Source organism: Drosophila tropicalis, unplaced genomic scaffold (assembly GCF_018151085.1).
Source record: "Drosophila tropicalis isolate 14030-0801.00 unplaced genomic scaffold, ASM1815108v1 contig_878, whole genome shotgun sequence".
In the NCBI taxonomy this organism is placed as follows: Eukaryota; Metazoa; Arthropoda; class Insecta; order Diptera; family Drosophilidae; genus Drosophila; species Drosophila tropicalis.
The window spans coordinates 1424221-1438918 of NW_027173374.1; the positions used below are offsets into that span (position 1 = coordinate 1424221).

The following is a 14698-nucleotide window of genomic DNA, read 5'->3' on the forward strand; positions in this document are numbered from 1 at the left end:
TTTCGCATTTTTCAAAACTTCCAACCAAAACTAAACCTTTCACTAACATTTTCGAGTAATGAAACGTTCTCAGAATTTATTTACACAAATATTTCGCTTATATTTTTGCAAAAAAACTTTTGTTTAATAATTGTGGCTATGTTTAGGATAATTAAATAATTTTGATCTTCACTTAAACAATGAGGATGTCTTAAGTTTCTGTTTTTTGATGCTCCTCCAACTCAGTTGAGCATTGTATGCCGATCATAGATATGACGTCTCTGCTCCCGGACTTGTCTTTTCCATTTATCCTGCTGATGGCCAACACGGTTTAGGACATTGGCTCGAGCACTCAACTCTTGATTGTTGGCCGATGTGGATGCTGCTGGCATGGGCGGTGTAGGTTCATCCTGTAAAACATATATAGCATATCCCACGTATTAGTTGAATGAACCAAAAACTAAACTAAGAGTGAGTTGGTGTTAGTCTGGACTGTGGGGGGTGCAGCAATGGATACAGGAGGTTAGAATACAGGAAATGAAACAAAAAAAGATTTTTCTATAAAAATCAAAAAATTTCTATTCAAATGCGATCTTCATCATCATCATCTTCATTATTATCACGATCATTGTTATGATCATCATGGACTGTTACGAGTAAACTATATTGTATGCCTGCATATTTAGAATATGATTTCATATGTACATCTTCATTGGTGTGCTCCTGATAGTTGGCCTTAACACGCTTGTTTAGCAACGGGTCCAGACACATTAGGAAGAGCATATATATCACCAAAATGGATATTATCCAAATCACTATGATGACTACGACCTAAATCAACGAGAAAGAGTTATATTAACTTTGATTTCCTGTACAATTTTGAATTGGACTACTACCTTAATCAGAGTCGTATTCCTTGCTACATGGGAGCACTTGCATTCATTGCAAATGGGCAACTCCTTGCCATTGGCGTCCAGATGCGGCAGCAATGCTCCAGCGCAGACACTAAGTAATCACAAAAAATGATTAAAATTAAATAATGTCATAAATAGATTATAAATAATTTATTTACAATATAAATCGGACAATTAAAACATTTGTAAATACATACATATGTACAAATTTTAAGTTAAACGAGAAAATTTGCACAATAATATTGAATGTATACTTACCAATCTGGAGCTGGACTTGCTGTTGTTGTCGTACTGGAATTGGAAGATTTGCCAAGATTTGAAGTAACTGAAGCTGCGGGAGGAGGTAATGCTGAGGGATTGGGTTTTGGTGTGGCTCCAGCGCTGGCGGGCAGATTGCTTTGGTTACTGCTGTTGCTGGTACTGAGTATTCCACTTCCAGGCGATGCCTGGTTTTGTATTGCTGTCTCAGCCTTTGGTTTTTTTTATTGTGGGTGAAAAACAAATAAGTTTGTGTGGGTGTCTTTGTTTGTGCTCTGTTACATACCCATGTCACGCCAACTAAATAACATATCGCCAATAATACAGCGTATATCAGCAGACGCTTGTGTGCCATTAATTTTTGTTTAATTTCAATTTTAGCTATATTATTTACTTAATATCTTCTTCGTATATTTGTTTTTGCTGAAAAATTGCGTTTGCAAGTGCACGGTGTGACCGTGGTGAAATTGGAAATAATTATCGATAGCAAAATTACAAAAACTTATCGGTTTCTGTTTATTCTCCAGCCCTTGTCAACATCATTTGTTTGCGTGTAAAATTATTATTGCATTATAGCCGATTGTTTGAGTATTAAATATAACTAAAATAGAATAAAAATAATTATAGACAAAATGCTCAATCTACTGGTGCTAACCTGCCTATCCATAATCAGCTGTCTGCCCAGCTATCAAGGTAAGCTGAGAGCTGAGACTCATTGCTTAGCGGCTTTTTATGTGGTCTTCTGTGATTGGCCACGCCGCTCACAACGCCCCCCGCTGGCCCACCGCTAATCGCTGAAATCGAATTTCTTTCTGCTTTTGTTGTTATCCAGCCACCCAGACAAATGTTGTGACGTGTGGTTCCATACTGAAGCTGCTCAATTCGGACTACAATTTCCGCCTCCACTCGCACGATGTGAAATATGGTTCCGGATCGGGCCAACAATCAGTCACGGGTGTGGAGCAGAAGGAGGATGTCAATAGTCATTGGGTGATCAAGGCCCAGACAAATGAGCTTTGCGAGCGTGGAGAACCCATTGCATGTGGTAACACCATAAGACTGGAGCACTTGTCGACCAAAAAGAATCTGCACTCCCATCACTTCAGTTCACCCCTATCCGGAGAGCAGGAGGTCTCCGCCTATGGTACAGACGGTTTGGGCGATACTGGCGATCATTGGGAAGTGGTTTGCTCCAATGAGAAATGGATGCGGGATGCTCACGTTCGTTTGCGTCACATCGATACGGGCATGTATTTGGGCATGTCAGGTCGTTCCTATGGTCGTCCCATTTCTGGACAAATGGAAATCGTTGGCGTTCATAATCCACGACACGGTACACGGTGGACCACAGCAGAAGGCCTATTCATTGTCCCCAAAGATCAGGATCAGTTGACGCACGATGAATTGTAGTGCCGCCCATGACAAGAAAAATTCAGCCAAATCCTACTTCTATTTATTAGTTTATTAAAATTATCTAATTTAGTTGAATTTTCTGCGTTTTTACCATGTAAACAGGAACAGCCAATGAAAAAGAAATAAGCAAGAAACAAATTAAATCTGTTGGCATTTTTATCCCAAATCGATTCATTGACACTTGGTGAGATAAAGTTAATCCTTTAGTTGTTCCTTACTTACGAAAACTCTGTTTGCTTACACATCATACATGATTTAAGAAAATGAAATAGGATAACAGTCTCTCAATTCAAAAAAAAACGCTAGATTCAAATGTAATCGGATAAGGACATTGTAGAAGAAGATTACGTGGTTATCATTTTGTTGCAAATTTATAATTATTTATGCTGAAATGGTTACAAGGACGAACACGATAATGTAAGGATGTCTGAAAGCACGTGGTTTGGGGTCTGTACTAACATTTGACCTTACAACTAGCTTCAAGCAGTTACCATCACCGAAGGATAGGGGAAAGGGGCAGAGCACAACATTGACAATGCCTTCTGCTCTAAAACAATGGAAACAGAAAACAGGCAAGCAGATAATGGACGCAATGATGATGATGATGATAGCAATAAGAGGACGAGGAAGGCAAAACTGTATTTACATAGCCATAGTCCCCGGATAAGCTCCATTGTTTTATTCAACATTTAACAAACAAGCGACAACAAAACCAGAAAGGGATAAGAAGCAAAGAGGGAACCAGAAAAAGGATAGGGTAGTATAGCATAGATATGACGACCCGCCTTTAATATGCATATGTATGTGTGTTGATCATACATAGTTTCATTTATATTCAAATGAAATTCGAAACACAGTTTATCACAAGATCTAAATATAAATTTGCCTACTCACTTTGAAACATCAAATTATAGTAATGCAAGGATTTTCCAGTGTGTGGAAATCATATTTTGTATTATATTTTAAAGTGACTTGGAAAACTGGATATGACACCCATGAAAAGTCTTAAAGAAAATCATTTTGCCATATCATTTAATTTTTAATGTCTCCCCAAACCACAATTTGCACACACAAAGGAATCATATTATTCTCACATGTTGTGGCAACATGTTGAATAAATAATTGAATTTTTCAGCCCAATTATCGTTTACAGGTGTTGATAATTTCCGTTTTGTGTTGATTATTGATTAACCGTTTATCTTTTCACACATCCATGCATATATGTATACATATATATTCTTTGAATATATATAAATGTCGGTAGATCCTGCCCTACCCTGGTTGGTCTTTTGTTAAGCACACACACACATACACACACACCTTCTCATTCTCAGTTTCATTTTCATTGTAGCCTTTTTTGTATATTGTATTTTCCATGTAAGAAGGCATAGCCTAACCCCATACCTTAGGAATGTGTATGTGGTGTGTGTTTGTGGGTGGGCGGGACAAACATCTCGCGCCTCGTTTGGTTTTATCGATTCTTGTTTATCAACAAGGACGAAAGCAACATTCGAAATATCCAACGCCCCCCAAAAGAACTGAAGAACTCAACACGCTGACTGACTGAGTGACTGACAAATTGACGAAAAAACGTTTGAAATGTATTTTCTATAATATTGTGCATGTGTTTGCGTTAGGGTTTCCTTCCTTTCACGCCTTCCGCCTCTTGTCCCCCACAAACCGCCTTCATAACCTTCACCATCAAAAATATTGTGTATACGCACGAGTGCATAGTAAAAGCATATAGGATAAATATGTGTTGCATACGCTGAGGCGCATCTATTAATTTATCTCGTTTTTTGGGGCGCAATTTAAATAATTTATTGAATATTAATGGAAAAGAAATAAAGACAATTAAATTCATTATTATATATTGCAGCAAAATATGTGACCTAGTTAAATATTTAGCAAAAGTCTTTATTTATAAACTTTTGACACCATTTATTTGGTTTGTTTAGGTTACCATTTCCTAATTCCCATAACAATCTTAAGGAAACGATAAAATGTTGAATGTCTTATTTCATTTCATTATTTGCGAAAACCATAATTTGAAATTTACAATATTTCTGCGGTTTCTAACGGTTAAAACTGTTTAACTATTGATTGGACTAATTTAATTGAATTTCCAATGAATTGGTTAATCCGAATGACAGTAATGGCATTTAATATAATGATTATTACTCCTGACCTAAATTCGCTAATTGAAATCAGTCATCTAGACTTTATTCTCTACACCTTTTCCCGCACCTTTTTGCTGGCTTTCCAGCCATAACTCTTCAGGAGGGCATTAACAAGGCTTCGCTACAACAAATTTCAATTAATATAGCCACGCGCCAGGATACAAAAGCAAAGGCAATGCCAACGACAACAACGGCAACGGCATGGCAGAACAGCAACAAGAATTAACGTGGCAGCCACAAAAATTAATAACTAAATACAACAACACGAAAACGAAGCAAGGCAGGGCAAAAAAAAAAAGAAAACAGAGAAAAGTTCAATCATAAAGAGCAACAAAACAGTTACAGTTACATAACTTGGACGCACATGTATGTTTGTATGTAGGTATTCTTCTTACTCGCACTCAAACTCTCTCTCTCTCTCTCTCTGTCTTACTTTCGAGTGGGTGTCATATCATGCAGTTGCCTGTCTGTCAGTCTTTGCTATTGCCTCTGCCCACGCAGTCGAGCGAAAGTGAAATTGTAAAGACTGGTCACAAGGAAGAAAAGACGAGGCGAAGGCAGCGGACAAGTGTAAGGGCTAGGAGCAATTGTATGTGAGCATGTCTGTGCGGAAGGAAGGGGAAGCGGAAGCGGCAAAGTCGGTTTTGGCCGGGAACAGCTGTTTGCAATTTACAAAGACTTTAACGAAGCCTAACGGCCAAATAGCTATAAAATAAAAACAACAAGGCCAACAAGAAAAGCCCAAACATGATAAGAACAAAGTCAAAATAAAGTATTATGACAAAAAAACGAATTTTTAACTACCCTACAAATCATCCAGAATTTTTAAATTAAAACAAATACAACAGAAAACATATTATTTGAAAGAATTAAACTAAACTTGATTGTTGTTACTAATAATAACATTATTGAAATATTTCCCATCAGCAAAGAATTTTCAATTATGTTACTCATACGACATGGTGTCTGGTTTTAATATTTAAAAATCTGTAAAAGAAATAGACTAGCAGATTGAATAACGCCAAGAGAACAAAATCTTTAAACATAATTAATAAATAATTGTAAGGCGCTGATTATGAATACATATACATATGTACATTTTAGATATGCCTGGATGGGATGTATGTATGTGTGTATATGTATTTGATTACGCGTGGGCGTACCATTTGCATAGAGAAGACATCGCCCTACAACTGGGGAATACATCAAGTCGAGCGTCTCCTTTTTCATTGTGTGTCTCTGTATGTGCGGCGTATGCCTGGCTGAGTGTGAGTGTGTCTCTGCTTATGTCTGTGTGTGTGTGCCTGTCATCGCTCTCTCACGCACTTAACATTGAAAATCGAAAACAAGCCCCCAAAGAGGCTCACAAAACAACTGACATCAACAACAACTGCACTTATTTCTCTCCCTATCTCTCTCTCTTTGCGTATGCGCAACAATCTCCAAGAAAGAGAGAGAGAGAGAGAGAGAGCGGAAAAAAATTCTTTGTATGCATATAGAATTCTGATAGTGAAAGTTTTGACAGCGACAACAACAAATTGCCACAATAAATTGTATTTTTGAAGTTTACAGCCCAATGTTAATGGTTAACAGAAACGTTTTAACATAGCGCAATATTGTTAAGCAAATTATTGGTAATATTTACTAAAGACTTGAGCAAAGATTTATAATCAATTGTTAGATATTTATCCTATCAGTTTTCCAATTGGATAATTCATCTGCCGAGAGAAAAACCGAATGAAAAAAGAAACACAGGAGACCAAAGAGTTCACCATTGAGGTTACTCAACAGAGAGGGAGAGCAAGACACAGACAGAGAGAGAGAGTGAGAGAGCGTAAGCTAGGACCTCCTAACTTTTTAACAGCTTAACATCTCTCTATCTCTTTCACGCTCTTTGTCCATGTTGGTCTGCCTGCGACGTAAATACCGTTAGCACAGTACATCGTGGACAGTTGAGCGTGCAAGTTTGAAATCTCCAAACTACTAACTAATATTTCGTGCATAAAAAAAAGTAAAGTAAAAGTAAATTGTACAACAACAATAACGAATTAAAATTTCTCACCCAAAATAAACAACGAATTCCGAGAAATTAAAAAATGCTTACCTAAAATACAAAAAAATAAGAGAGAAATTAGTAAAATCTAGAAAAATCGGTTCAATATCTTTTCGTTTGAGACGTGAAAAAAGTTCGTCTCTCCTCCACCCTCTCATATATATGTACATACATATATACTCCCCACCATCATTCCGTTGCCCACAAGAGGCTCAGCTGTGTGTGTGTTATATAAATCTTCGTATATAATAGTTAATGTGTATTCCGTGTGTGTGTGACTTACAAATAACAGTTTTCAGAATTATAAATTATAATAATATTGCGCTTTCCGTTGCCTAGTTGTTCAAGTGCTTAGTCAATTTCCTATTCCCAAAAGTTCCTTTTTGGTGTCAATTATAACTAAATCTAATACAAAACACGGTCCAGAACAAAAATAGAAATACAAAAACAGACAAATATTGAAGTACATAGAAATAATTCAAAACGAAGTTTGCAGTAAATTTCCAAAATTATTTCATTGTTCAAGTATCCAATCAACAGTCTAAGCAATGTAAGTTCTATCTTCTTTATTTACCATAATAAAAAAAAATATATATAATATTTCAATTCTTGCTTGGGAGCCTAATTCCAAACATACTAAAATTCATTTTTGGTATTAGAAAATTTCAATTGAAGATATTTAGTTTTTAACTTTAACAAAATGAAACTGATTTTATTATTCTTCATAGCAAAATCTGAATAATAGTTTTCTATAGAGTTCTTAAATGTTACATGGAATCTTTTATTTCTTTGAAATGCTTTTTAGTCGGAAATTATATCAACAAAAAATTTCTATATCATAAAAAGTTTTCAAGGGATAGGGAAATATTTTCTTTGCTCTATGGAAAGATATATTCAATAGAAAATCTTGATATTCTAATAATTGTAGTAGTTTGCTACAATTGTTTTTGGCATTGAATTTTTTTCCACTCGTCATTATCGTTATGTGGTTTCAGTTTCATTTAATTTCAGCTTCATCAGCTGCAACATGTGTAACAATTTCCCAGCCTTACATTTTCCACAACATTTATTGATTATCGGTGGGTCTGGGTTATGGGCCATAAACCCTCCCACCATGCCATTGCCCCCACCCCCGAGGTCCATCCCGATGCCATCCCTATGTTGGTCAAGTCAATTGCTTGCAAAATTTAATAACCGCGCACACTTGGCATTTAACGTGGTATTTTTTTTTTTTTTAGGTTTGTTTCGTTTCGTTTTGTGTTGGTGGTCAAAGATTTTCGTTTTTCTTTTTTGTGTTAATTTTCTTTACCTTCCTCTATATATTTCCGCCTGTTTTTTTCTGCGCCTTCTTTCTCGTTCTCTTTATCTTTCTATCTACTTTCTTTGTGTATTACCGCCTACGCAGTTGCTCCCTTAATTTTTCACGTTCTTCTTCTGCTCCTTTTTATCATTTTGGCCATTTTCTTTAGGTCAGGCGATAAGGCAACGACTGAGCGCCTTTATTGTCGAAAGCAAAAAAAGGAAATTATATAAAGATGGCAAGAGACGAACCAAAAAAAAAAAAAAACAATATTTTGATTGATTCGTTGATTATGCTTAGGGTCTGGCCAAAGTGACGAAATGTCAAATGATTACCATCATTCATAAATGTGTGAGGGAAACACAATTCATTTCAATTTATTTGAATTTAAACCAATTTCAATTCTAAATATATTATAAAAAATATATAGAAGATCTTTTAAATGAAATTTAAAGATTACTAAGGAAACCAATGAGAACTTGGAAGGATAACGTTTCTATAGATAACCCTTGAGGATGTTATATCTTAGATGTGAATAATGATTCATCTACTACTATTAACACTATTTCAGTTCTTTGAATACTCTTTGAAAAGTCATCTTGCATATTTGCTTTTAAGAAAGTTCCAAGTACTTGTTTTTATAAGCGGATTAGTTAGTTGTCACGATTTTGTCCATATTTCTGTACCTACATATTCTCTGTCATTAAGAAAAGACAAGTTTCAATTTTCAATTTATTTGTTAGCCCTTAAAAGTATGCAATGTTCTATGCACGATCTGTTACAATGAATTCCATTTGGCATCCAAAAGAAGAAAAGAATATAAATAATATATATGTATGTATGTATGTGTCTCTACGCTTTGTTGTATTATGTTTCTCATTGTCCCTCCCCACTATCTCCGGGTACCACTCTTCTTATTTATGCTGCTGGTGGTTTTTCTTTTAAGATTACAAGCAGCTGCTTTTTATTTTTATTTCTGCTTCAAATTCTTGTTCTTCGTTTTCTGTCTCCTTGTCCATCCATTTGCCATTTTTCTTACTTTTTGTTGTTGCTTTAAACGCATGTCCTGCTGGCCTGTTTTTCCTGCTGCTTTTCCTGTCGGTGCTTGCCATTGTTTGTTATGTATGTATGGATGTGTGTGTGTGTGTGTGTGTGTCTGTATGTGTGGGACCACCCACGACGACAACGAAGACGACGACAAAGACAAAGTCGCCGTCATTTCCAGTACATTTTCTTTCTTTTCCATCTTCTTCTTGCCATTTCATTTGTTGTGCCGTTTATTGCTTTTGGCTTTGTTCTTGTTCTTGCTGCTGCTGCTGCTGCAGGATTTCAACTTGAAGTATTTTAGCCATTTGTTGGTCAGCCGCCATCATCAGTCAGAGAACGAGACAACATGCAAGATAAAGAGAATGGAGGGAGAGACAGAAGTTAAGATGGGATGAAACACCAGCTAAAAGCAAAGTTATCGACTTGCAAGAATTTTTGGTTTGAGTAGTTTGAGTTTTAGTTTCTGACCATTTTCCAATTGTCGCCTTGAGATGAAACTGAATAGCACCTAAAAGATGGATAGGAAGAAAAATCACTTTATTAACTCAAAATATTTTCTTTTTTTTTTAAATTTTAAAAACTTCTTTGACTTCTCTTCAAAGTGTTCAACATATTTGATGAATATAGAAAAGAATAGAAGTAACTTTCTTTATGTACAAATGTATATTAAAATTTTGCATAAACGATTGACCATAGGGTTTTCTATTTCTTTGTTTTTCTTTTGACTTTTTGATTAAATTTCATATTTGCTTTGAGCAATTTTAATGAAGTATATTGAAGAAAGTTTCTCAAGGCAAGTAAATAAAACCAAAAGTTTTGCCTAAATTATATATGCATATACATCTACATACATATATACATATATATTAGTGTTTGGAGCAAGAGCCAAAGAGCAATTTCGATTTGATATGCTTACATAGGTCGGGTTGAGCTTAAAACAACAAAAACCAACTCATAAAATTTCGAAGGAAATGAAAGCGGTGACGCCGACTTGGACGCTAACGCTTTCGACGACGTTTTGGGCCATTAAACTTGCTTCCCAATATGGCCTTCATTTCCAAGAAAGCCACCAACCACCCACCGTCAACAGCAAAAAAAAAATAAAGAAATAGCAAAATCAGAGACCCTTAAATCTAAATATAAGTATAAATAATAAATTATTAAGAGAATGTGTTAGAAGAAACAGAAAAGCGTGGGAAAAATTTGCATAATTGAGTTTTCACTATTGGCAATAATAAATTCTTGATCTAGCTTTAATTTAATAATGTATTAGTTTGCAAGTCTTAACACTGAAAGTTAATTTAACATGGCAACAATTAACAGCTGTTAAGTTTACAGCATGCGCACTACAGTTGGCTGAGACAGCTCTCTCTCTCTCTCTCTTGTAGGTGCACTCAGCTGTTTTTTCGCCTGGCATTGCGTGCTTTGTCCTTGACAAGGTTTTTGTTTTTTCCCTCGCATTTTTCGTACATTTTGCCAAAAGGAGAATGGTGAAACCAAAAAGAACTTGAAATAAAGAGAGAGTTATGAGAGACATTGAGAAAAGAGAGAGATTTTTAATAACTTTGCCCCGTTCATTGAGTAAAAAAAAACACACACACACACACACACAACAATTTATCCTTTTTTTTTCAAAGCGGAAACATTGTTTTTCAGTTGTCTTTGTAATTTTACGACTTTTGTCTCTTATCTTCACAGAAGTCTATCTTATTATTTTTTGGGGTTTGTTCTCTAATGGAGGACTCTCTGAACTCTTAACATATAGTGGAGTTTTTTTATTTTCTTTTATTGTTATTAAACCTCCAGATCGCAGCTTTTAATTGTCGCCATTTTCATTTTCATTTTAATTGTCGTAGCACGTGTTTTGAGGACCTCGACCAGATCTCCTGCCGCTAGTGCTGGACCAGGGCCCAGAACCTACTCCACTTCACTCGGTATAATATTTTATATGCCACTGTCATTTATTTTTAGTACCACCCGACGACCCCCTTTCCCTCCCCCTCAATGCGTATTTATGTTAATTAAAATCTTGATAAATTGTTGACTTTGCCATTTCTGACAGTGTACTTGGCCCGACCAAGCAACAGACTGAGTTGAACTTTGGCCGCATAAAGACTGTAGGATGAGAATCGAGAGAGAGAGAGAGGGAAAATGGGGGTTTAGAAAGGGACAGGGGCACGATATAACGACAGGTGACTGTGTGTGTTGTGTGTTATGTGTGTGTGCATAAGCTTTGAGCTAATTAGTATGCCTAGAAATATACCAACCTATAACAACAGCAATTAACGTCTCAAATTGCTTTGCAAATGGGTAGGTTCGAATCCCATCCCATGCCACCTAGATAAGTCCCACAAAATTCTAGGATATTTCGAAATTAGACCGCATTTGGGTTTTAGTTATTTGTACTCCAAAGTCGATGCAACATTCCTTAAAAACTATTTTCAATGTTTCAGTATAGAGAATACTTGTCGTATACGTAATGCAACTAAACTACACTGAGCAATATTGTGAATGATATTTAGAATATTTGTATTTAGGTCTAATAGTTTTTATTTAAGTTAAATATATGATGGGAAATCTTTCAAATTGTTTGAAATGTATCATAAACTGCAAGTTTGTCTATTCCTATACATACATTCGTATGCATGTTTGTTTGGCTAAGAAGGATGTTGAGCTCAACATGTCTTTTGTCTTGTCGAAATTCGAGCTAATTCGTTGAAGCACAGAGCAATGCATAACTAACAAGAATTGCTACTTAAGCTTACACAGCAAAAGGGATATAAAGTGCACAAGGTGGAGGTGAAGGTATAGGTGGAGAGAACAGAAGGAGGAAGGAGAAGCAGTCATTTCATTTTCAATGACATGCAAACACTATGTAAGCAATGCAAAAGACAGTAGGAAAGGAGAGAAGCAGGGAGAGCAACCAAGGGAGAGAAACCAAGGGAGATAAAGGGACGGAGAGCTTGAAAGCTAAACTTGTCATTAACTTGCCTTGTAATTCGCTTTTGGTTATTGCCTAATCCAAACATACATCTAGGTTTGTTTGTGTGTGCATGCAATGAATAGATACTTGACGAAAATAGAATATCTATGATGATATCTATCTGACTTTCCATTTGTTTCCATAAGACATGAAAATACCTACGCATGTCTACAGAGCTTTGTTAACTAGTTATCCTTACTTTACATTACATCCTGCCAAACTGATTGCTTCGAATTTGATTTCGATCTGAATCCGTTAAAATATGTTTGATTTGTCTCTGCTTTCCATCAGCCAATCGATCATGTGTTAAAAAAAGAGAATAAACTTAATGTAAAACTAAATTTATTGTAAATTTAAGAAGCAAATGTATGTCCCTTGTCCCCCCCAAAGTTAAGTTGACCAGATGAAGTAAATGGAACCAAAGCAAAATCATATAAATTATTTGTTAAAAGCAGCTAAGCTCGACTTTTGGTCTCTCGGGCTCATTGGCATGGTCATAAAATGTGAAGAGAAATTGCCTCTTTTATGGTCCGCACATGCATGCTAACCCAATGGAATGGCCAGCACTAAAATGCAGTTTGTCTTTAACCAATTTTCCGTCCTGTCAATTGCGTTACGTATACGCCATGTTGGCCGCACACTCAGTTTAATGGCCAAACCGAAAAATGTGAACTCAATTAGCTTGAAATGGGTAAACTGAGTGTGGGGAAATGACGGAAAAATGTTTCGAAATGGGATGAAATTTTAAATACTTTAAATCTCTCAAAGCGCACATACAAAAGCACTCACATACACGGACACACACACACACACGCACACACACATGCAGGCAGACAGAAAGAAAGGGAATGAAAAAAAGGGCAAATGCAAATATTTTTTCAGTGTCAACTCAAGGATATCCTTGATGTTTGCCTGCCACCGAACTGGAAAGAGCGGAAGAGCAAGAGCAGGGCGAAAGGAGCAAGAGCAAATGAAAGAGAGAGGGAGAGAGAGAACTAAAAAAAAAAAGAATGAAATATAAAGTGCATCCTGGGCAATTACGTATGAAGGGAAAACAAAAACCAAAAACGAAACGAAAGAGTGATGAAAATACCTAAGTAAGAGGAAAACGGATGCTGTAGTTGAAGCGGTATGTGACCGCAAAAAATTAAATGACAGAGCAAAGCGCAAAGTTTTGCCTTGAAGGCTTAAAGTTCTTCCGCTACTTTTTGTATATAACATACTTGAATATGTACATATACATACATATGTATGCATGTCCCTTTAGACTTTAGAAAGTACATACATACATAGCCTTCAAAATGGCAAACATAGGCGGTTATATGTGTGTACATACCTACATACACACTCACATATGCCCCGACTAAGAACATTGGAACGCGTTTTCAATGCTTAAAACGGCGGCAGTCATTACTCAAAAGCACATACACATATACAACGCCCAGGACCCATACAGTCGAGACATAAGTCCTGCACATGATGTGGCTGTGTGTGGGTGTGTATGTTAGTGTGGGTAAGTGCGGCTCATGGTCGCTTATGCTAACACATTCACTTCCGTAAAAGACCAATGTCAGGCATAGAGAAGAAGCAGCATCGACTGAAGAACTAAACAGTGATCTATGCATTTAGGAAAAAATTATGAAATTTAGCTAAGGCAGGAACGAGGCGACAAATAAGGAAATGTTTTATAATAATAATTATAATGATTTCTTTTTTAAATTTTAATCAGATAACATAATTTAATTTACTAAACCAACTTATAAATAGTTTCCATATATATTTGTGCATAGAGTTGGAACCACTGTGCCATGCCCAGGCAGCAAATTCTAAGAAAATGCGCTTCAAATGCGAGTATTAAATGTGCTTCGCTGCTCATTTAATGGCATTCCTTTTACTCCTTTCTTTCTCTATCTCTCTCTAGCTCTTTCTCTCTCGTGTTTTCAAACTAAGACTAACTGCGGCACCAACGAGAATGAAAACTGCAACATTGCGGAGGAGTATGCACACACACACACACACAGAAAATGGTGGACTGTGAAAAGGGCGAATGGGATAAAGGATAGAGCAACAGACTTGAGTCAGAGCGTAGACAGAAGCTACCCACTCATAACAATAATGAGCATCGCTAAATTCCTAGTTTCCTTTGCCCCATTTGCTATCTCTTTTACTCTCTCTATCTCTCTTTGTAGATTTTGCTATTTCATTTGAAATCTTTTTGAGGGTTCATCTTGGCCATCTTAATTGAGTTCATACAAAAAAATATATAGTTATTGCATTAAAATACTAAATATGAAATATATGAAAAGAAAGATTTAATATTTCAAAGCACATAACGGGCAGCACACACACACACACAGACAGCACACACAGTCGTTTATATGTAGAAGCACTTAAATAATTGGCAAATGGTAAAAGTTGGAAATTTTCGTAGCATACTTTTTGGGTTCTGTCATTTTTTTTTTTTTTTTTTCTATTAAATGAACTTTACCTAGCGAAAAATGCATAATTCATTTAGAAACTTAAGAGTTTACTTACTCTTGACATTGGACTTATACTGTTTGTTGAAGCACA

At 36.1% G+C, this 14698-nt stretch overlaps 2 protein-coding genes across 2 annotated transcripts; one reads left to right on the forward strand and one right to left on the reverse strand.

Moving 5' to 3' along the window:
- Window positions 1–75: 75 nt before the first annotated feature.
- On the reverse strand, window positions 76–1600 carry LOC137584001 (uncharacterized protein CG1161). Its single transcript, XM_068299215.1, has 5 exons — window positions 1438–1600; window positions 1152–1363; window positions 876–984; window positions 685–810; window positions 76–389 (listed from the first exon to the last, which is right to left on the reverse strand). Exons 1-5 carry the CDS (start codon window positions 1504–1506, stop codon window positions 222–224), a joined length of 684 nt encoding a protein of 227 aa, XP_068155316.1. The 5' UTR covers window positions 1507–1600; the 3' UTR covers window positions 76–221.
- A 68-nt stretch (window positions 1601–1668) lies between these two features.
- LOC137584002 (stromal cell-derived factor 2) lies at window positions 1669–2730 on the forward strand. Its single transcript, XM_068299216.1, has 2 exons — window positions 1669–1844; window positions 1984–2730. The coding sequence occupies exons 1-2, from the start codon at window positions 1784–1786 to the stop codon at window positions 2559–2561; spliced, it is 639 nt and encodes a 212-aa protein (XP_068155317.1). The 5' UTR covers window positions 1669–1783; the 3' UTR covers window positions 2562–2730.
- The last annotated feature ends 11968 nt before the right edge of the window (window positions 2731–14698 follow it).